General features: G+C 42.0%; 1 protein-coding gene across 3 annotated transcripts in view; it reads left to right on the top strand.

Annotated features, from left to right (window-relative positions):
- Positions 1-25,080, top strand: part of shank2b (SH3 and multiple ankyrin repeat domains 2b) — a 1,221,224-nt gene that overhangs the window by 548,064 nt on the left and 648,080 nt on the right. For all 3 annotated transcript variants that reach the window (XM_059976077.1, XM_059976076.1, XM_059976075.1), the window contains one exon: positions 5,904-6,061. In XM_059976077.1, coding sequence (XP_059832060.1) covers positions 5,904-6,061 — 158 coding nt within the window. The remainder of the gene's footprint in view (positions 1-5,903; positions 6,062-25,080) is intronic.

Here is a 25,080-nt window from a genome sequence, read left to right as displayed (position 1 = left end):
GAGGGTTTTAATGCCAGATTATTAAATGCTGTCATTAGAATTAGAACATGTTTACTATTACTGACTTAATATGTTGTGAAATTTGTTTTGCAGCAACAGTACCATGTAAAGACATAAAATTTGCAATAAATTACAATTTAAATAAATAATGCAAAGACAATTAATAACACAGTAGTGTTCATGGGTTCATGGACTTCTCAGAAATCTAAAAGCAGAGGAGAAAGAAGCTGTTCCTGAATCTCTGAGTGTGGGAGCTCAGGTTTCCAAATGGTGGGATTTGAACTCAAATCTCTAGATTGTTATTCCAGTCCCCTTGATTCCTGGAACAGCAATTTAATCACAATTCCTCCAACATGTTCATTTGTAATCCTAGAGTCATATATCATGTAAACAACTTAAGAAATACAAACTCACTTTCAAGCACTTTTTACATCTCATGCTCTCAATATTACTTTCATTTTCACAATTTGTCTTTTGCACATTGGTTGTTGGTCATTGTCACCTTATGTGAAATTCTATTGTATTTAATTTTTCCTATAAATGCCTGCAAGAAAATTAACGTGAAGGTAACATTTACGTACTTTGATAATAAATTTACTTTGATCTTTAAATAGGCCTTTTAGCTCACATTTTAATCAGAATCAGGTTTTATATCACTGACATAGGTCATGAAATTTGTTGTCTTTGTGGCAGCAGTACAATGCAATATAATATTGAAAAAATGTGAATTACAGTAATTATATATATATTAAGTAGTTAAAATAAATAAGTAGTCCAAAAATAGAAATTGAAAAGGTAGTCAGGTAGTGTTCATGGTTTCAATGTCCATTCAGATATTGGATGATGGAGGGGATAAAGCTGTTTGTGAGTCATTGAGTTTGTGTCTTCATGCTTTTGAACAACCTTCCTTTTGGTAGCAATGAGTTCAAGGCATGACCTGGGTGATGTGAGTCTTTTATAATGAATGCCATCTTTTTGAGGCACTGCTCCTCAAAGACGTTCTGAATACTATGGAGGTTACTGCCCATGATGGAACTGACTGAGGTTACAACTCTCTGCGGCTGATTTCAATCTGTTACAGGCCAGACGATGATGCAGCCAGTCTGAATGCCCTCCACGGTACAGCTGTACAAAATTTGTGAGTGCCTTTGGTGACTCAAACTCCTAATGAATATAATTATCTCTGAGACAGTTAGCCCAAGGTTTATACGAACATTTACTAATACCATTCAGCAGAATCAGAATCAGGTTTGTCATCAATGACATATGTCATGTTCTGCCTGGGGCAGCAGGCTGAGGGTAGCAGACACCAACAGAATCAACAAACTCATTCGTAAGGCCAGTGATGTTGTGGGGGTGGAACTTGACTCTCTGACGGTAGTGTCTGAAAAGAGGATGCTGTCCAAGTTGCATGCTATCTTGGACAATGTCTCCCATCCTCTCCATAATGTACTGGTTAGGCACAGGAGTACATTCAGCCAGAGACTCATTCCACCGAGATGTAACACTGAGCGTCATAGGAAGTCATTCCTGCCTGTGGCCATCAAACTTTACAACTCCTCCCTCGGAGTGTCAGACACCCTGAGCCAATAGGCTGGTCCTGGACTTATTTCCACTTGGAATAATTTACTTATTATTATTTAATTATTTATGGTTTTACATTGCTATATTTCTACACTATTCTTGGTTGGTGCAACTGTAACGAAACCCATTTTCCCTCAGGATCAATAAAGTATGTCTGTCTGTCTTTGTGGTTTTCTAGAAGCAGGTATATTGCAAAACTTAAAAAATAACTATAAGTTTAAAAAAAACTAGATAGTGCAAAAGAGGAAGACTGAGGTAGTGTTCATGGATTAATAAGTATTCAGTGGTCTATTTTTTGTCACCCCTACTACATTAAAGGGGCTGAACAGAAAGGGAGATTGTTGGGATTCTGCTTTATAGCAATCACAGGGAATCAGTGAGGACTAGCATTCTTCAGAGTCAGGCAAGAAAATGGGCCAATGCCATACTTTAATTAAAGTATGTCACTGGCCCACTTTCTTGCCTGAGTCTGAAGATTGTTGGTCCACACTGATAATTCTCAATTGTGCACTTCACACACTTTTTGAAATTGTACTGCAACTTGGTAATGACTGAAACGAAATGGTTCAGAACAGCCTCTCCCACACAGGCTCTGATTCATCTCTAGTAATACGCACACACACACACACACACACACACAATGCTGGAGAAACACAGCAGGTCAGGCAGCATCTACAGAGGGGAATAAATAATGTTTTGGGCTGAGCCTCTTCATCAGGACTGGATAGGAAGGGGCCAGATGCCCGAACAAAAGCTGAGAGACAAGGTGAGAGGATAAGTGGGTGGGTGGGAAGGGCGGATGAAGTGTGAAGCTGGGAGAGGATAGGTGGAAGAAGTAAAGGCTGAATTAGGAGGAATCTCAGCCCAAAACATCAACGGTTTATTCCTCTACATAGATGCTGCCTGACCTGCTGAGTTCCTCCTGCATTTTGTGTGTGTCGCTCTGCATTTCCAGCAACAGCAGAATCTCTTGTGTCCTGATCCATCTTTGATTGTGTTGGGAAGAGCTGTATTTGCAGCACTATAACTTCAACCACATCATCTCAAGAGGCAATTAACGGGTTCATGGTGCCCCATGGTATGGCCTGAAATAATCAATATTACGTTAACTACTTATTTTAAAACCCAAGCAGTTTGTTCTCCGTGGAACTCTAGCCAATTGACTAGTACCATGTACTGCATTCTCCGTTAATAGAATAATAAAAATGGCATGGCAATGCCTCTGGTCACAGAATATTCAGATTAATAGGACACTCTTAGGAGCATGGTTTATGTATTTGTAAAGTATTTATCACCCGTCTAAGAATATATCAGTGGCTAGGTACACCTTTACATCTGCTGATTAATGCAAATACCTATTCGACCAATCATGTGGCAGCAACTCAGTGCATAAAAGCTTTCAGATATGGTGAAGAAATTCATTTGTTCTTCAGACTAAACAGCAAGAGTGTGGAAGAAATGTGGTCTAAGTGACTTTGAACATGGAATGATTGTTGGTGCTGGATGGGGTGGTGGGCTCCTGGGATTTTCATGCCCAACCGTCTCCAGAGTTTACAGAGAATGGTGCAAACAAAGACATCCAGTGAGTTGCTGTTCTGTGGCCGTAAACACCTTGTTAATGGGAGAGTTCTGAGGAGAATGGACAGACTAGTTAGTAACTCAAATAACCACACATTATGACAGAAGAGCATCTCTAAATGCACAACACATAGAACATTGAAGTGGATTGGCTGCAGTAGCAGGAGGCCACAATCATATACTCAGTGGCCACATTATTAGGTACAGGATACGTCTAATAAAGTGGCCAGTGCATGTATTTCAACCAATAATCTCATTTTTATGCTACAAAAGTCTCAGGGAGATGGACCTTACAGTTGTTTTGAAAATGGGATGGGAGGGTCCCTGGAGGAACGTTACTTTCCTTGAAAGTGAGCCCCTTCGCATTCAGGTTCATGTGCATTAACATCAGCATTCTACATCAGCATTAACAAAAGTAGTGTCACCACTCTCTGCACTGCAGTGTAAGATAATGCAAGGTATGGCCCCAATCTTCCCATTTATGTCTTGGGGCCAGCAGGAACATGGGGTGCAGACTGCTCCACTGCCTGTGTGACACCATGAGGAAATTCCACTCCACCTCAATCTCCCCCACCATCTCCCCTCATCTCTGATGCAGTCTGCCTGTTCCTGAAGTGCAACTGGGAGGTTTAACTTAACCATCCTGACACCATTCACAGTGTGCAGTGCATGAGTGATGTGTCATCTATAGGCAGCCTCTGTCCATAAGATATACACTTCCTCCAGTATTACATGTGTGTTGCTCAGCAAATACACTTAAATATATCTATCTATCTATCTAAATATCTGATAGACAGTGTTGTAGTATTATAGTTAACATTTATTTATCTAAATACCTGGGCATTGTGGGCATGCTGTGTTGGCATTGGAATGTGCGGCTACACTTGCAGGCAGCCCCCAGAAGATCCTTGGGTTGTGTTGGTTGTTAATGCAAATGATGCACTTGGTTGTAGGTTTTGATGTGCATGTGATGAATGAATCTGAAATAGGCACCACAATAAAAGGTCCATAAAGTGAGGAGGCCCCAATTTTGCCATTTTCTTTGTGCCACTGAACTTGAGGCAGAGCACTTTAGTACAACAAATGGGGGGAATTAAAAGTCCTATTTCCAAGTGGTTGTTTCTCTCCAGTCAAGTAATTAACTAGAACCCAAATTCCTGCTGTACTTTTCACATTTCCTGAGAGTTGAGATGATGGCAAGAACCTCTGCAGTGATGGATGAGGTATGCTCATCTTAAAAAGGTTATTGCTTGCATTAAAATAGTTCATACCAGCACATAAATTGGTGAGCTAAAATTAGCACGAGGAAAGGCAAAGAGACGGTGCTTAACAGAGGACTCCCTCTACTCCTCTTATTGCCTCACAAGGAGAAGGCACACTGATATTGGCCTATTTTCCTCCGAAATCTAGGTTGGTGCAGCTTTCAACATCTCTGGCACTGCTGAATCTTGGGATGGTGTGCTGGTTTTGAACACAGACTCTGTTACAGTTGCTTTTACCTCGGAAAAATGTGTGAGTTTAAAGAAGAAAATGCAAGACGAAGAAAGTAAAATGGCACATCCAAGTATCTGAACTAAAATCAGAAAAACCGAGAAACCCTGATCAGCGGTATAGAGAGAAACAGAATTAACATTTTAAGTTGCAGAACGTCATCGAAACAAGTCAGTAAAATGAGGGTGAACTGAGAGCAAAACACACAGAATGTTGAAGGAATGCAGCAGGTCAGGCAGCATCTACGGAGAGAAATAAACAGTTGACATTTCAGGCTGGGACTGAAAATTAAGAGGAAAAAGACAGAATAAGAAGGTGGGGAGAGGAGAAGGAGTACAAGCTTGGCAAGTGATAGGTGAAACGAGGTAAGGGAGAAGGTGGGTCTGTGTGGCGAGCATTCTAACAGGCTGCATCACCGTCTGGTATGGGGGGGTGCTACTGCTCAGGACCAAAAGAAGCTGCAGAGGGTTATAAATTTAGTCGGTTCCATCTTGGGTACTAACCTACGAAGTACCCAGGACATCTTCAGGGAGCAGTGTTTCAGATAGGTAGCATCCATTATTAAGGGCGTCCAGCACTTAGGGCACGCCCTTTTCTCATTGTTACCATCAGGCAGGAGATACAGAAGCCTGAAGGCACACAGTGATTCAGGAACAGTTTCTTCCTCACTGCCATCCGATTCCTGAATGGGCATTGAAGCTGTGAATACTACCTCACTTTATAATATACAATTATTTCTGGGTTTTGCACAATTTTAATCTATTCAATATACATATACTGTAAATTGATTATTTTTTTCTCTCTTCTTCATTATGTATTGCACTAAACTGCTGCTGTGAAGTTAACAAATTTCACGACATATGCCAGTGATAATAAACCTGATTCTGACTCTAAAGAAGATGGGAGGCGATTTACCTCCATAGACACTGCCCAACCTGCTGATTTCCTCCAACATCTTGTGTGTGTTGCTGTGGATTTCCTGCACCTCTTATGTTTGTGTAGATGATTAGGCTTAATGTTTCATGTTAGCCTCATTTTAAGGACCTACTCTGATGAAGGTTTCCAACTTAAAATGTTGCCTCTCTTTCTCTTTCCTCAGATGCTGCCTGACCTATTGAGTGTTTTCGTGACCATTGAAGTTTCATCATCATATGTTTTTTTTTTAACCATTAAGTGTCCTTAGAGCCTGAAGGATATTTGTGGCCTGCAGAATTATTAATGCTATTGCCATTGTCTGTGTTTTTTTATAGTCCTGCCATTATTAAAGAAGCTGCCTCAGGATTGGAGAGCCAGGGATCCAAGCGTAAGCTTTATAGCGCAGTGCCTGGAAGGCAGTTTATCGTGTTGAGGTCCTATCAGCCTCAAGGAGATGGGGAGATTCCTCTCAGCAAAGGAGACAGGGTGAAAGGTTGGTACTCATTTTCTTATTAAAGAATGAGCTCAGAACATATCAGACTGGCAGAAATGCACAACGCGATTATTTGTAAGTTTAAAGCCAATGATTTAAGTTAGTCCATAAATATCCCTCATTCAGGGACACAAGCAAGTGAGATGATATTTATTTACAGGATGTGGGCATCACCAGCTAAACCAGCATTTATTACCCATCCCTATCTGCTCTAGAGCAGGTGGTGATGAACTGCCTTCTTGAACCGCTGCAGTCCCTGAGGTGTAGGTACACTCATAGCGCTGTTCAAGAGGGAATTCCATGATTTTGACCCAGTGGCAATGAATGAACAGCGATAAGTTTCCAAGTCAGGATGGTGAGTGACTTGGAGGGGGTTTTCCAAGTGGTGGTGCTCCCAGGTATCTGCTGTTCTCGTCCTTCTAGATGGTAGTGGTTGTGGGTCTGGAACTTTGGTATGTTGCTGCAGAGCATCTTGTAGATATCACACACTGCTGCAACTGTTTGGCACCAGCAGTGTCACCGGAGTTGCCAGTCAGCATTGAACACAACATAGGACTGCCTTCGGGAATCCAGCTCCAGATTTTTCCCTCTGGGCTTGCTCCCAAAGCCTTCCCCATGAGTGGGTTTAGCTGCAAGGCAAAGGAGGTTTGAGATCAGATTTTCCTCCTTTTTGATGAGCTGCCAACCATGGCTGACGAGTTCCATCTGCCGAAAGTGAGTGGTTTTAAGGCACCAGTAACCCGCCTTTGCCCTTGCTCCTGTCAGTAGAAATGGCTCTGCCAGGCCTAGTACCTAAGCCATATGTGAAGGCTAGGAGCCTTGGTTGTCAGAGGCTATTTAAGGTGCATGCCATTGGGTGCATTTAATAGGTATTGGGAGCTTATCCCCATTACCATCCCTGGCTGTATCAACCTTAAAGAACCAAACCAAACCAACTTTAAGGAATTCAAATCAGAATAAGGTTTATTGTTACATGAAATGTGTTGTTTTATGACAGCAGTACAGTGAAAAGATATATAATCACTGTAGTAGTAATAATAATAATAAAAATAAGTAAATAATACAAAAGGAGAATAGTGAGATAGCAATTATGGGTTTGTGGACCATTCTGAAATATGACGGTGGAGGGTAGAAGCTGTTCCTACATCATTCAGAAACAGATTTAATAACACCGGCATATATCATGAAATATATCATTTTTACAGCAGCAGTACAATGCAATACATAATAATAGAGAAAAAATCTGTGGATTACAGTAAGTAAATATATATATATTTATATCTAATAGTTAAATTATATAAGTAGTGCAAAATTAATTTTTTAAAAAAAGTTGTGAGGTAGTGTTCATGGGTTCAATTTCAATTCAGAAATTGGACGGCAAACAGGAAGAAGTTGTTCCTGAATTGGTGAGTGTTTTTCTCCAGACTCCTTATATCCTTCTTGATTGTAGTAATGAGAAGAGGGCATGTCCTGGGTGATGGGTGTCCTTAATGATGGACACCACCTTTTTGAGGCATTGCCCCTTGAACGTCCCAGATGCTACAGAGGGTAGTGCCCATGATAGAGCTGACTAAGTTTACAACTCTCTGTAGCTTACCTTGATCCTGAGCAGTAGCCCCCCCCAACCCCCCAGTATACCAGACGGTGTGCATCTTCAGGCTCTTGTGCCTCCTCCCCAATGGAAGTAACTAGTCCCAATACCGGGACTAGTGAAGGGTCTTGGCCCAAAACATTGACTGTTTATTCTGCTCCATGCATGCAGCCTGGCCTGTTGAGTTCCCCCAACGTTTTGTGTGTGGTGTTGTTTGAATTTCCAGCATCTGCAGATTTCCTCCTGTTAACTCTCAGACTTGAAGGGTTGAAGGTCGACCTTTTCCCACATTCCTTTCAGCTTGTAGCAACTGTGCTTGCTCCCCATGCTCCACAACTATATGGCTAAGCACAACTTCAATACTATTTATAACTGTGGTTGGTTGAATCACAGGTGGTGCTTGATTTGTCTTAGCATGACGTCAGAAAAGAGTAACTGAAACTGCTAAAGGAGATAATACCTTCTGATTGAACCTTTTCTGCACTGAACCATAGGATGAACTTGATCCTCGAATAGGTTCCTAACTCTAGTCAAGGAGTCATTGTGCACTACAGAACATAAAAAGACCCTTTGGCCATCTAATCAATACCAAAACATTATTCTGCCTAGTTCCATTAACCTGGACTTGGACCATAGCCCTCCACACTCCTCTCAACCATGTACCTTTTCATATGTTGAAATTGAACCTGCATCCACTCTTCTCATTGTGTGAGTTCCATACTTACACCACCATTTAAGTGAAGAAGTTCACTCTCAGGTTCCTTTTAAATATTTCACTTTTCACCCTTAACCCACGACCTTAAGTTCCAGTCTCACCCAACCTCAGTTGAAAGACAAACAATAACACACACAAAATGCTGGTGGAACACAGCAGGCCAGACAGCATCTTGGCCTGCTGTGTTTCACCAGCATTCTGTGTGTGTTGTTGTTTGAATTTCCAGCATCTGCAGATTTCCTCGTGTTTGCTCAGTGGAAAAAGCCTGCTTGTATTTACCATTAAACTCTGCCTAAAGTCCCAACAAGCCCCCTTCACTTTTTAAATCTTGCGCTTACTCACCAGAAGCAACGGCTCACGTGATCACAAGCTCTGTGATCTCAAACTAAGAGAAAGTCACTTGGAATACCGGCTACATCATGAACTTGCCCTCTATCAAACAATCACTTTGAATGTGCTCCTGAAAGGCATGTTTAAATGCTACGTTGACCTTGAAAAATCCAACTACAGAAGTCTGCTTTTTTTTAAGGGAATACAACCTGTATATATCAATAGTTTTAAAAAGGAGTGAACTGCCTTTTATGACATCTCTGATTTTCTGTTCCTTTCCTTTGCAAAGTTCCTTTTTGCTTCTCTATGTGATTCAGTCACCTCAGCTGTTAATTTAGTAGAGAGTGACAGAACAACCCTCTGGAGGGACTCTATAATGAACTAGTATAAACTCTGAGCAGCACCCTCAGATAATTGCAGCTTCCTATATGCAACTAACCTCAAAAATGTCACTGTTTATATAGCTGCGCTTTATAATATGGTCTTTATTAATATCCCACTGCCAATTTAAAGGGCCCCAGTCTCATTGTGTGAGTCATATGTTCGATGTTATTTCAGGCATGATGTCATAATATTGCAGCATGATTCTTCTGAGCCACTGCTCCCGAAGTAACACTTCATTGCCAGAACACAGGATGTACCAGAAATAAACCACCCCTGTGGTTCTAGGCTGTTGCTCCAATGCAGTGCAGAACAGTGCAGCATTGCTGCAGCTGCAGACTGTTAATGGTAATTTTAATCTGAAGCTGCAGCTTTCTCTCAGGTAGATGGAAGTGAGCCATGGTGTTACTTTAGGAATACCAGGAGGTTCTCTTGGTGGTCAATAGTTAACTCTCACCTAACATTGTTAAAACAGTTATGCTGCCCATTATTACAGCAATAAGATGGTATCCAATTGTTTGGATTTTTTAAATATATTTCAGATATTAAAATTTATAAATATTCAAAAATATATACCAATGAAGAAATAGTGTAAATATTTCACATTCAGTCATCACATTCAGTAAAACAAGAACCATAGAACATTACAGCACAGAAACAGGCCTTTTTGGCCCTTCTTGGCTGTGCTGAACCATTTTTCTGCCTAGTCCCATATACCTGCACCTGGCTCATATCCCTCCGTACACCTTCATACATGTACCTGTCCAAGTTTTTCTTAAATGTTGAAAGTGAGCCCGCATTTACCACTTTATCTGGCAGCTCATTCCACACTCCCATCACTCTCTGTGTGAAGAAGCCACCCCCCAATGTTCCCTTTAAGCTTTTCCCCCTTCACCCTTAACCCATGTCCTCTGGTATTTTAATCCCCTAGCCTCAGTGGAAAAAGCCTGTTTGCATTCACTCTGTCTATACCCATCATCATTTTATATACCTCTATCAAGCCTCGATCAAGAGATTCAGCAGATGCTAGACTTTGCACAGTACTGTATATAATGTCTTTCCAGTTACCAAGTAACATTTAATCCAATGAGCTAAAACAAAGCTAAGTACTCTTACTTATGTTTCCCAACCACCTTCCTATTTTAACCAATATACTATACAGTGCAAAGGTCTTAGACATGCTCGCTATATATATGTGCCTGAGATTTTTGCACAATATTGTAAATGCTAAAGGAACTCAGCAAGACTAGCAGCATCTATGGAGGGGAATAAACAGTTGCCATTTCAGGCCAAAACCCTTCATCCACACTGAATGGAAGGGGGAAGATACCAGAATAAGAAGAGGGGAGGGGAAAGAATGCAAGCTGGCAGGTGATGTGATACTACGTGAGAGGAAAGGTGGATGGGGGAGAGGGGATGAAGTGAAAAGGTGGGAGGTGATAGGTAGACAGCTTTGGACCAAAACATCTTCATTCACCCCTTTATACCTGTCTATTGCCTTCCTTTGATTCCCCTCCTCCTTCCCTTTCCTCCTATTAGATTCCTCCTTCTTCAGCCCTTTATTGCTTCCATCTATCCCCTCCCAGTTTCTCACTTCACCTCCGTCCCCCACCCACCCGTCTTCCCCGTCACCTGGCTTCAGCTACAACCTGCCAGCTGATCTTCCTCCCCCTCTTCCCACCTTCTTATCCTGGCTTCTTCCCCTTTCCTTTCCAGCCCAGATGAAGAGTCTTACCCAAAACGTTGACTGTTTATACCCTGACCTGCTGGGTTCCTCCAGTGCTTTGTGTGTGATGCATTACCTTCACCAGTGTTAATTTATTGTTTTAAGCCATAGCACCATTGCATTTATGAGGAGATACGCCTTTTATCTCTGAGGAGACATCACTGATGAGATACACCCTTTCATTGTTTTAGGGGCCTCATGAGGATTTTGTTTCTGCCTCACTGGGTTCTGATTTCTTTAACCCACTGGGTCTCCAATTTGTCTGCTTCCTTTACGCGTATCACAGCTTCGGGAAAATTTATTATCTTACTGCATATCATTCAAAAAATGTGGATTTAAAGTGTGCTGGCATATTCATAGGCAGTAACATCCAATATTCTGGACAATCTGCTCATCTGGCACCACCAAAGTCCCACAAATACCAGATTACTGGAGCTTAATGACAATTATCGGTGAGATGTGCTAAATGTCTAATCAAAGATAAAGAAAAAAAAGATTAGCTTTATTTGTCACATGTAAATCAGAATATACAGTGAAATGCATCATTTCAAATCAAATCAAATCAAGTTTAATTATCATTCAAGCCATCCAGCTGAACGAGACAGCATTCTTCTGGGGCAAGGTGCAAAGACATTCAAAGTAGCAAGAAAACTACAAAATAGTGAGTAAAATTCAAAAATAGCCAGCAAAGAAGCATATTCACTTGGGAAAAAAACATATATATAGTCCAAGACCCTGAGCGACGATGTCCAGTAATTGATGGTACGGTGCCCTGGCAGTGTGCAGACGCAGGCAATCCAGCCTGTCATTGCACCACTCAAACACAAGAGGGCAGCACTGATGGGGGACTGCCAGGCCCCAGCCGAGCTCAACCACACTGTAGCACTTCTGTGTGTCTCTCCCTGGTCTGCAGCTTGAGGCCTAGATCGCAATAGTTGCATCAAATTGAATCAGTGAAGAATATACTGGCCAGCATCACCATGCTTCCAGTGCCAGTGCAGCATGCCCTCAACTCACTAACCCGAACCGTACATTTTGAAATGTTGGAGGTAACTGGGCCATCTAGAGGAAACCTATGCAGTCACAGAGAGAATACAAAAATTCCTTACAGACAGTGGTGGGAATTGAACCCTGATCTTAGAGCTGGCACAATAAAGTGTTCTGCTAACTGTGCTGCCCTCATGGGATCTAATCATGATCTAATCAAAGCAGATTACTCTTGTCAAAACATCAGGGCACAATGAAGTTCCTTGCTTGAACTAAGATCACAGAGTGTGCAAACTCCTTACAGACAGTGGAGGGAATTGAACTGGCTTCTCGAGTGCTCTAATAGCGTTATGCTAACTGTACCGACCAAACTTTATCCACCTGTGGGTGCTGTCTTCAGGGATGCTAGGACAGGTAAAAGATTAAAGAATTAAAAGATTAATAATGACTAGCTTTATTTGTCACACTGTGCAGAAGTCTTGAGGACATTAATAAAACTAGGATGCATAAACCTTTTGCACAGTACTGTATTTGTCATCATGGAGTGGAAAGCAAGTTTGTAAATAGGCGTGAGTAAGTAATGTTGGGAATGGCGAGAGTGGAGCTCCACAAGTGTGGCGTGTGACAGGTGGTGGAGAAGGGGTGCCAGTGGCGGGGTTGGAGGTGGCGCAGGTACAGACACATCCGGCCTTGAGACACCAGGCAAGGTCGTTTGATTCCAAGTAATTGGTTTACTGACCATTAGAGAATGCCTCTGTAGTGCTTTCCACTCCCTCCCCTCTCCCCTTCCCTTTTCCAAAACATTATTCCCCTCTCCCTGCCCCCTTCCAGCTCACATACAGAATCGGGTTTATCATCACTTACATATGTCATGAAATTTGTTTCTTTATGTGGCAGCAGTACAGTGCAACACAAAAATTGCTATGGTACTGTGCAAAAGTCATAGGCATCCTAGCTAGATATGTGTTCAAGACTTTTGCTCAGTAGATTTATTCAAAGTAATACAGGGTTGTAAAAAATAGACTCCACCCTCAGCCTCTGTCGCCAGTTACCAATTTGCCAAGTTGCCCTCAGTAACTAATTCCAGTAGAGATTCCAGTGCAAGTTCTGCCTGGGTTGGAGGTCACTCAGAGACTTGGCAGCTCCTTCGTACCGGGAGCAGGTAAAGGGAATTACAAAGGCATAAGAGAGGAGCTTTCCCAGATGGATTGAAGAAGGATACCGGCAGGCATGACAGCAGAGGAGAGATGGCGAGAATGATTCCAGGAATTAAGTGATTAATATTTAAGGAGTATTTGGCAGCTTTGGGCCTGTACTCACTGGAATTTAGAAGGAAGTAGGGGGGCATCTCATTGAAACCTACCAAATGTTGAAAGAACTAGATGGGGTAGATGTGGAGAGGATATTTCGTATAGTAAGGGTATCCAGAACTAGAAGGCACAGCCTCAAAATTTAGGGGCAAGCTTTTGCAGCAGAGGTAAGGAGGATTTTTTTTACCCAGAGAGCAGTAAATCTGTGGAATGCTCTGCCACCATCTGTGGTGGAGGCCAAGTTCCTGGGTGTATTTAAGCCTGGGTATATTTTAGTCAACCTGCTATTGAAAAAGAGGTTCTAAAAATATTTAAAAAGATGTGAGAAGTGGTTTTATATTGGAAATCACTGACAAGGCCAGATTGAATGGCATAAATATAGTACTTAGGGTATAGCTTTGTTATGACTAACCCACTCCCAACAGTTTCCCTTTCTTACGATATCTTCACAACACTTAGTGCTGTTAGTCAAAAACTACCCCTCGTCCCACACACTACAACTCACAAAGGCACAAAGGGATGGTCAATAAATGCTGGCATTGCCATCAGTGCTCAGCTCACACAGAAGAATGAAAATTGCAGAGAGTTCATGCGATTCAAGCTGGCCCTGGCAGTGTTGTCCAGGGGCTGCATGATGAATGAGTACAAACATAGTAGAATCTCCTGTTCCTGCACATAATGTTTCCCTGTTTCCTCCACTAATCTTCCTGTCTCCTTGACATCCTTTGTAAAATGATGGGACCCAGAAGTGTCAGAGATTAACCCCATAACTTTAGAAAAGATCCCCAGAGGCAGCACGGAAGTGAGGTGGTTAAGCGTAACACTTTGCAGTACCAGCTATTGTACAGTATAGAGGGACTGCTGACATTAGCTACAACACATACAATATTTTGTGTTGCACCATGATAGCATAGTGGCTCGTGCAATGCAATTACAGTTCAGGACATCAGAGTTTGGAGCTCAATTCTGCTGCTGTCTGTAAGGAGTCCTTACATTCTCCCCATGACTACGTGGGTTTCCTCTGGGTGCTCCAGTTTCCTCCCACATTCCAAATACATTTGGGTTTGTAAGGTTCTTGGTCTCATGGGTGTAATTGGGTGACGGGGGCTCATTTGGCCAGAAGGGCTATTACCACGCTGTATTTCTAAATAAAAAGAAATTGTAAAAATAAATAACCTGATTGTTAGCTATGATATGGCTAATAGAAAGATGATTGGTGGACAGTATACGGAGGATGTCAGAGGCAGGTTCTTTGTACAGAAAGTGTTAAGTGAGTGGAATGCCTTGTCAGTGGTGGTGGTCAGGACAGATCCATTAGAGACATTTAATAAACTCTAAAGCAGGGGTTCCCAACCATTTTTATGCCATAGACAATACCATTAAGCAAGTGGTCCTTGGATCACAGGTTGGGAACCCCTGCTCTAGAGCAACATGGGTGAAAAAGAATGGAGGGCCATGTAGAAGCGAAGGGTTAGATTGATCTTAGAGTAGGTTAAAAATTCGGCACAACACCAAGGGCCGAAGATTCTGTACTGTGCTGCAATGTTCTGTGGTCTATGACTGGCAAAGAATGAATCAGCATTTTTCCTTTTGAGTGTGATGACTGAAAAACAATTCATATTTTGGATAAATATGTAAAAGAAGAGGAAAAAAATCAAGGAGCTAGTCCAGCATGATGGGCTGACCTCTTTGTGTACATCACAATTCAGGATATAAAATCCTCAGGTATATCTTGAAGAACTTGGCCTTCATTCTTACGACATAATTATGGTGTCTTATTTTCTGATGCTTCCATGATCTAACGTGAACGCCATTGCCCTTGGAGATGTTGTCCTATCAAGCTGTGATCACTGCTGACTGTGTAAATGTTGGCTGCATCACAAAGTCCAGTCAAACTCCATTCTTCCAGGGATCTTTGATTTAAATAGGTTAATGGATCTTCTAAAATAGAGAGTGCTCATACGTGGTCAGCATGTCTCCATTTTAATAGAATCATTTCAAGGTACATGTGCTCAATGCCCCTAATCTTTAATATGTTAATAACAGAACATCTGACATATCAGACTTGCACTACTGGGAGTGTGAATGGATCTGCTTCACAATTCACTTTGATCAGATCAGGAATGTGCCTCTCATTAAGTGTTCAAAGTTGTATTTTTTTTTAAATTTGAGTATGCCCCAAGTCGCAATCTTCTTCATCATCTGCCGATTTCTCATCACAGCACAGTCAGTTCCCTTTGTACTTCATCCTGTGCAATCGTCCATGAGCCTGGATTAACTAAAAAGCGTATTAACCCAAGAGAATGTAGTTATAGGTGCCCATTAATGGATATATTTCTTTCAAGAATTCTGTAAGGATCTGTGACAGGGATTGATCTCACAACACAGAAATCAGTAGCAACACACACAAAATGCTGGATGAAGGGTCTTGGCCCAAAACGTCGACTGTTTACTCTTTTCCATAGATGCTACCTGGCCTGCTGATTTCAGAATCAGAATCAGAATCAGGTTTATTATCACCGGCATGTGACGTGAAATTTGTTAACTTAGCAGCAGCAGTTCAATGCACTACATAATATAGAAGAGAAAAAAATAAAATAAGAATAATAATAATAAATAAACAAATCAATTACAGTATAAGTATATTGAATTGATTAAAAAATGTGCAAAAAACAAAAATACTGTATATTAAAAAAGTGAGATTGTGTGCAAGGGTTCAATGTCCATTTAGGAATTGGATGGCAGAGGGGAAGAAGCTGTTCCTGAATCGCTGAGTGTGTGCCTTCAGGCTTCTGTACCAACTACCTGATGGTAACAGTGAGAAAAGGGCATGCTCTGGATGCTGGAGGTCCTTGATAATAGACACTGCCTTTCTGAGACACTGCTCCCTGAAGATGTCCTGGGTACTTTGTAGACTAGTACCCAAGATGGAGCCAACTAAATTTACAACCCTCTGCAGCTTCTTTCGTCCTGTGCAGTAGCCCCTCAATACCAGACAGTGATGCAGCCTGTCAGAATGCTGTCCATGGTACATCTATAGAAGTTTTTGAGTGTATTTGTTGACATGCCACATCTCTTCAAACTCCGAATTAAGTATAGCCACTGTCTTGCCTTCTTTATAACTACACTGATATGTTGGGACCAGGTTAGGTCCTCAGAGATCTTGACACCCATGAACTTGAAACTGCTCACTCGCTCCACTTCTGATCCCTCTGTGAGGATTGGTATGTGTTCCTTTGTCTTACCCTTCCTGAGGTCCACAATCAGCTCTTTCGTCTTACTGACATAGAGTGCTAGGTTGTTGCTGCATTTTGTGTGTGTTGCTTTGGATTTCCAGCATCTGCAGATTTTCTCGTGTTACAGAAACTTATGATGGAGTTATAGAAACATACAGTGTGGAAATTATAGATGTTTCCTATGGAGGGGGAGTCTAGGACCAGAGGGCACAATCTCAGAATAGGAGGATGTCCTTTTAGAACAGAGATGAGGTGAAATTTTGTTAGCCAGACTGTTGCAAAATGGTGAAGTTCATTGCAACAGATGGCTGTGGGAATACCAAGTCATCGGTTCTATGGAGTTCGGTGGAGTTTCATTGATTCTTGATTAGTAAGGGTGGCAAAGGCCGGAGAATGTGGTTGAGAGGGATAATAAATCAGCCATGATAGAATGGCGAAGCATACTCCATGAGCTAAGTGGCCTAATTTTATTCTGATCTTAACAGGCCCTTTAGCTGAGATGTCTGTACTAGACACCAACCAACCATTTACACCAATGATTGAGTCAAATTCCTTGAGGTTACTGACGATGGTGAGAAACAGTCTGAAATACAATCTTGCCCATAGGCAATGAAATACTCTGTCCACCTTCTCAACGGTTTGCCCACCTTATTGTTTCCCTCCATTCTTCAGCCAACATGTGGAAAGGGGAGAAAAATGTCAGAAAGCATATTGATGGCAGCCAACTTGGTTGTGGATATATACCTGTTTTCCTGTCTGGTGGGGGGGCATTAACCTCAAAAATAAATTTTAAAAATGTAAGGTGTACCAGAATATGGCTTATTAATTTATTTCTAGATGATGAACATTGATGTGTCCACTAAATATTCATAACACACAAAGACTGACAGGTGACCAATTTGCAAAAGAAGACAAACTGCATGAATACAATAATGTTAATAATTAAAAATAAATAATATTGAGAACAAGTGGAGGATGTGGAGCTGATTTATACATTTAAGAGAAATTTGGATGGGTGCGTGGATGGGAAGGTACGAAGGGCTATGGACTGAGTGCAGGTTGACTGGACTAGGTGGATTAATGGTTTGGCATGGACTAGATGGGCGTTGTAAAGTCCTTGAAAGTGAGTCCATACTTTGTAGAATCAATTCAGATTGACATGAATGAAGTTATCCATACTGGTTCCGGAGCCTGATGGTTGAAGGGTAGTAAGTGTTCCTGAACCTGGTAGTGTGGGATTTAAGGCTCATTCTAAATAAATCAGCCATTTGCGAAAGTTGGAGCAGACCCTATGGGGCGAATTCTGCTCCTATGATCCCTATCCACCTGCCATTCTAAACCCTCCCCAACAACTTCCTGCCAGGTAGGCTGTGCAGGGTCTCTGGAGCATTTCAGTGATCCACTTGAACAAAGAACAACTTCTGTGAGAGCAGGTCATTGGAGTAACCATGGTAAAGCAAACACGTCTCTCCAGCAGCTGTTTTGAAGATCGTGACTTTGAGGGCCAGCCTGATGAGCTTTCATAGAACATAGAACAGTACAACATAGTAGAGGCTCTTCGCCCTATGATGATGTGCCAACCTTGTAACATACTCTAAGATCAATCTAACTCTTCCCTCTCACGTAGCTTCTCCTTTTTCTTTCATCAATGTGCCTATCTATGATTTTCTTCAATGTCTCTGATGCATCTGCCTCCACCATGGCGGTGCGTTCCATGTTCCCACTGATGGTGGTAGTCCATCAAGTCTGAGGATGACAGGAAACCTGTGCAGGAGCATTTTTAAAGTGGAAAATCCGTTGCAATCTCTCGACCTCAGAAGTCCAGGTCCAGTGGTATGCACCCACTACTTTCTGTGTAAAAAAAAACTTCTCTCTGACATCTCCCCTGTGCTTTCTTCCAATCACCTAAAATTCATGTTCCCCTGTTGAGCCATTTTCACCCTGAGGAAAAAGTCTCTGGCTATCACTCTATCTATGCCTCTTAGCATCTTATACCTCTATCAAATCACCTCTCATCTTCCTTCACTCCAAAGAGAAAAGCTCTAGCTGGCTCAACCAAACTTCATTAGCAATGCTTTGTAATCTGGGTAGTATACTCGTCAATTTCCTCTGAGCCCTCTCTAAAGCTTTCACATCCTTCCTACAATGAGTGGACCAGAACTGAATATTCCAAGTGTGGTCTAACCAGTGTCATATAGAGCTAAAACCTAGACTGTGGATCTTAAGCACAAGCTAATGAAGGCCAACGCACCATATGCCTTCTTAACCACCCCAGCTGTATGCTAGTGCTGGGATCGGCACGAAATTTGGCCAATGCCTTCTAGGACCTGCTGGAAGGAGAACAGCATGAAAGTGAGGGAGCCCAATCGCATCATCTTTCAAATATCAGTTTTGCGATGTTTTTGGAGCCTTTTAAAACAGCTTTATTAAGACACACCATGCTGAGAAAATGATGCAGATACTTTCCAATCCTGTATCTTTGCACCGGAATTAATAAAACTTTGATTTTTATTAGTTTCCCTTGCACACTCGCAGGAACTTACAGTTGATGTGATATCTCTGGTAACATAATTTGTTAAACCTTGCACATTCTGATTGGTACTTATTTAGATTTTTCTCATCTGTTTTTCTAGTCAACTCTGTGTTTATAATTTTGCCTCACAGCTCCACTGCACACCAATTCCTTTTAATATTACTTTCAGTCCTCCATTTCTACCTCCACCTCATTGCCATTAAAATTTTAAACCTTTCATCTCTTAAAGTAGGTTGCTGTATTGAAGTATTTGAACGCAACATACATTTGTACAAAAGGCAGATGGAGTTCAACCCAGATAAGTGTGAGGTGGTTCATTTTGATAGGTCAAACATGATGGCAGAAAGTAGCATTAATGTTAAGACTCCTGGCAGTGTGGATGATCAGAGGGATCTTGGGGTCTGAATCCATAGGACACTCAAAGCTGCTACGCAGGTTGACTCATATGGTGCATTGGCCTTCATCAATCGTGGGATTGTGTTTAAGAGCCGAGAAATAATGTTATAGCTATATAGGACCCTGGTCAGACCCCACTTGGAGTACTGTGCTCATTTCTGGTTGCCTCACTGTAGGAAAACGTGGGAACCATGGAAAGGGTGCAGAGGAGATTTACAAGCATGTTGTCTGGTATGGGGAGCATGCCTTATGAGAATAGGTTGAGTGAACTCGGCCTTTTCTCCTTGGAGCGATGGAGGATGAAAGGTGACCTGATAGAGGTGTACAAGATAACGAGAGGCATTGATCATGTTGATAGTTAAAGGCTTTTCCCCAGGGCTGAAATGGCTAGCATGAAAGGGCATAAGGTGCTTAGAAATAGGTACAGATAGGTTAGGGGTAAGTTTTTTACGCAAAGAGTAGTGAGTGTATGGAATGGGCTTCCGGCAGCAGTGGTGGAAGTGGAAACGATAAGGTCTTTTAAAAGACTTTTGGATAGGTACCTGGAGCTTAGAAAAATAGAAGGCTATGGGTAAAGCCTAGGCCAGGGGTCGGCAACGTTTACCACTGAAAGAGCCAATATGGACCCATTTCCCACAGAAAAGAAAACACTGGGAGCCACAAAATGAAATAACACTGCATACAACGGGTTTTTTTTTGCCTTTATGCTATGTATAAACAAACTATAATGTGTTGCATTTATGAAATTGATGAACTCCTGCAGAGAAAACGAAATTACATTTCTGCATGCAACAAAAACATTTTGAACTCCCGAAAAAAAGACGTTGGGTTGAAGGTTACTCCATAGGTAGCCTACCTTGGATCGAAGAATTAAAAGAAATCGCGCACTGGCGGCTGTTAGGCATTGGCAGTGGTGATGTATATTAATAGCGATAAAAAAACACGTTGTAGCGGTGTAGCGCTACACGCAGCGCTAAAATAAAGACTGCAGTCAAAGGTAACTTTATTCGAACTAAACAGCCTTGCTTTAAAGCCTCCCTCAACCCGTCCCCGTGGGCGCGGATGCTCCAAAAGACACGTACTCACAAACCCCCGTAGGCTATCTCCCTTAGCCGGAACAGTGGCTAATTGTGAGCCGGTTTGGATGTGCTAGGAAACGGTGTCTCCGCAAAGTTTTCAGATTGTACAAGATCACCATAATCTTCAAATTTCGAATTACATTTCAAAAGCTAACAAACCACGGGGAGCCGCATCACAGAGATCAAAGAGCCGCATGTGGCTCCGGAGCCGCAGGTTGCCGACCTCTGGCCTAGGCAGTTCTAAGGTAGGGACATGTTCGGCACAGCTTTGTGGGCTGAAGGGCCTGTATTGGACGTATGTTTTCTATGTTTCTATGTTTCTAAAACAATATAGTGTAGGAAAGGCCTACCAGGTCAGTACTGACTATGATGCCAATCCCACCAGAGATAATGGAGCCCTCAAACATATCTCCCCTATTTAATTCATTTCAGCTCGATCCCCACTTCTGTCCAAAGAGAACAGGTTCCCCTCATCCTTACCTTTCACTTTATTAGCCCGGCATTCCATCCTTTAAAATATACATCAGCTACAACAGGATCCCACCACCAGCTACATCTTCTTCTCCCCAACATACTTTTCCACTTTCTGTAAAGCCCACTTCCTACATGACTCTCTGGTTCTTTCATCCCCCTTCGTCTATTCCTTCCCATTGCCAGGCACTTTCCTCTGCAGCTCTAGGGGATGTAACACCTGTCCCTTCACCTTCTCCCTCTCAACCATCCAGGTCCCTAAAAGTCCATTCCACATGTGGCTTCTTCTCCAGCCTTGTTGACTGCATCTGGTGCTTTCCGTGTGGCCCCCTCTACATCAGCGAGTCCAGGCAACCACTTTGTTGAGCCCTGTGCTCTGTCCCCTATGACTGTCTGGTCCCCACTGACCTCTCTGGTCTTGGGTCAGTCACTGCCAGGGTGAAGCTAAATTCAAAGTAGAGCAACAAGTCCTCATATTCCACCTACATAGTCTTTAATCCAATTAGATGAACATTGATTTCTCCTTTTACAGATATACTGCTCCCTGTCTGTCCCTTTTCTCTCTCCTCCTTATATATCCGGTTCCTCCAACACCCCTCTAGCCGCCAATCACCTTGATTCTTTCCCCTTTCCCATTCTCCACCAACTCCATCTGTCCATCACCCCCCACATTCCTTCCATTGGATCCCCTCCCCTCCACTTCAGATCCGATTCAGATTTGTTTATCCCATGTGCGTCAAAAGATCGAGCGTCATTTGTGTTTACAACCAGCACCATCAAGGATGTGCTGGGGGCAGCCAACCAGTGCTGCCACACATTCTGGCGCCAACATAGCATGTCCGCCATGTTTGGCAGAACAACACAGAGCGCAACAAAACAGAACATACCAAGCAACAGAACAACAACAGCAAAACCGGCCCCTTTCCTCCTTCCCACCCACCCTCACTCATACGCAAACCTTCACCCACCCATGCATGCACATAGTCCTCTCACCCTGTCCTCTTCGCCCTCCAGCCACTGTTCCCATCTTCCTGACAACACATCCAAAATTTTTGAGAGTCCTGATGAAGGATTTTGGCCGGAAATATTGACTGTTCACTCTTCTCCATAGATGCTGCTGGTCTGCTGAGTTCCACCAGCAATTTGTGTGTGATGCTTTGGATTTCCAGTATCTGCATATTTTCTCTTGTTTGCCCATCTCCCTTATTTGGTTCCATGCTGGAGCATCTTGCGCGAACAGATTCCTTTGTTGTCTCCACCAATCTCCTCCCAGCTTCTGTTTCAAATTCCACACTCCCCTCATCCTTTGACCTATCATCCTTCCTTATCTGAATCTAACAATCATTTGCTACCTTCCTTACTCAAATCCATCAATCACTTGCTACCTCTTGTTCCACCCCTTCCCCTTGCCTGGCTACCTCCAATCTATCTTTCAGAACAGACAAAGGGTCCTGACCTTGTCCACTGAAAGGAAGGCAAGTACAGTACTATCATTCATTTCAAGAGGATGAGAATATAAATCCAAGGTTGTAATGCTGAGATTTTATAAGGCATCGGCCAGATCACATTATGACTATAATGAGCAGTTTTGACCCCTTACCTAAGAGAGGATTGCTGGCATTGGAGAGGGTTCAGAGGAAGTTTATGAGAATGATCATGGGAATGAAAGGGTTAACTTATGAGGAGTGTTTAATGGCTCTGGTCCTGTAGTTATGGGAGTTAAAAAAAATGAGGAGGGTATCTCGTTGGAAACTTACAGTACACTCAGTGGCCACTTTATTAGGTACCACCTGTAAACCTGCTTTTTCATTAAAATATATAATCAGCCAACCATGTGGCAGCAACACAAAGAGTAAAAGTCGCCAGACATGGTCAAAAGGTTCAGTTGGTGTTCAGACCAAATATCAGAATGGGGTAGAAATGTGATCTAAGTGATTTTCACCATGGTTCAAAATGCACCTAATTAAGTGACCACTGAGTGTATATCAGTCGCTCCTTGAGAAGAGACTTGTTAAACCATTTTTGTCCCAGTTATTACCCTTATGCCTTTATATTTCCTTATACGACTCAGAGTCAAACTCTTCCTGTGGTGACGCCTTGAGGCCTTTTGTTATTTTAATGTTAATTGTAACATATCATAAAATAGAGCAATATAACCCAGTACAGGCCCTTCAGCCCATAATGTTGTGCAGACCTCTGATGTTCAAAGGAACTTGGTTGTTCATATATACAAGTCACTGAAGGCCAATGAGTTGATGCATTGAGTGATTAGGAAAGCAAATGGTATGGTAGGCTCTATAATAGGAGTATGGTTACAAGGAGAAGGGAATCTTATTGTAATTGTACAGGGTCTTGTTGAGACAACACCAGCAGCATTGCGTATGGTTTTTGGTCTCCTTTTCTGAGAGATGTTTGCCATTGAGGGAATTTATTCATTTATTTATGTAGATTTATAGCACAGAACAGGCCCTTTCAACCCAACAAGCTGTACCACCCAGTAACCCACCCATTTAACACTATCCTAATCACAGGAGAATTTACAATGGCCAATTAACCTACTAGCCAGTCAGTCTTTGGATTCTGGAGCAAACAAGAATACCTGGAGGAAACCCACGCATTCTTGGGGAAAATGCATAAACACCTAACAGATGGCGCCATAATTGCACTCCAAACTCCGGAATGCCTGAGCTGTACTAGCATTGCGTTAACTGCTGTGAAACTGTGGTGACCATTAAAGGAAATATTCAGTACATTGGGTGCCTGATAGTCAATATGGACTTACTGGACTGATAGCCCTGTTTCTGTGTTGTATGGCTCCATGAACGATGTAATCACTGTACGTTCGAGTAGAGTTGGACTGCATTCCTCAGAGTTTAGAAGAATGAGAAGAGATCTCATCAAAAACTTTAAAGGCTAGACAGGTAGTGAAACTACTTTCCAAAAGAACTGTGAGAGTATCTTAATCACATGAGGTTCTGCAGATGCTGGAAATCCAGAGCAACAGACACTAAATCTTGTAGAACCTCAGCAGGTCAGTCAGCATCCATAGAAATGAATAAAAAAAGGAGTGAAGCGATGATGTTTCAGATGGAGACCCTTAATCAGGACTTGATGAGTACCTTGGCCCAAAAGGTTGGTTCTTTCTTCCTTTCCGTAGATGCTGCCTATCTGCTGAGCTCCTCCAGTATTTTATGTGTGCTACTCTGTGAGAGAATCTAACTTCCTTTACAGTTATAACAGCACAAGTTGTTGCTGAGCGAAGAAGTCATCAGAGATGTTTCTCCAGCTACAATTGGATAAAGATAACGATAGGCACGAGGGGACGGTAATTTTTGTGCAGTAAACATCTAACTTTATACAAGTCACTATCACTAATGGAATCATATATATGACTTTATCAAAGATATCATTTCAATATTGTAGAAGGGGCACAAAATACATCAAAGTGTTTTTGAGTACGAACTTGCATAAACAATGTAAATGGATTTTGGAGTACAAATGAGTATATAAATAACGAGAGGTATAAAAGGCCACAATTGTTATCCTTGGAGGGAAGGAGCTGAGGGGTAACCTTGGAATCACAGAGCACTGAAACAGGCCTTTCAGCCCAGTTTATCCATGAAAAGTAACATGTTCATCCAAGCTGGGTCCTTCTTCCCAAGTTCGGCCAATGCTGAACAGACTCCACACCTACAGATTCACTGTCAAGGAATCTACAGCTCACATTCTGAGTATTATTTATTTACTTATTTATTTTTATTCATTTTATTATTGGTTGCACATTTTTACTTCTTGTATCTTGGTTGTTTGTCAGTCTGCATGTATAGTTTCTCATAAATTCTATTGCATTTCTTTACTTTCCTGTAAATGCCTGCAAGAAAATGAATCTCAAGGTCGTATATGATGATATGTATGAACTTTGCTAATGAATTTATGCTGACTTTGTCTTTTGAATATTTCCTATCGATGCATCTGTCTAAATGTCTTCTCAAAGTTGTTAATTTACCTGCTTCAACTATTTTATTTGGCAGTTCATTCCATATATATGTAATATCATCATGATATGCTGTGTTGTAAGACGTAGGCGATCATAGTCTCATGACCATGATAGTTCTTGACAAATTTTTCTTCAGAAGTTGACTGACATTGCGTTCTTCTGGGGAGTGTCTTTACAAGATGGGTGACCTCGGCCATTATTATAACTCTTCAAAGATTGTCTGCCTAATGTCAGTAGTCACATAATCATGGCTTGTGATAGGCACCA

The sequence above is a fragment of the Hypanus sabinus genome, chromosome 7, assembly GCF_030144855.1.
Source record: "Hypanus sabinus isolate sHypSab1 chromosome 7, sHypSab1.hap1, whole genome shotgun sequence".
NCBI classification, from domain to species: domain Eukaryota; kingdom Metazoa; phylum Chordata; class Chondrichthyes; order Myliobatiformes; family Dasyatidae; genus Hypanus; species Hypanus sabinus.
This window is presented reverse-complemented; position numbering and strand designations above follow the sequence as displayed.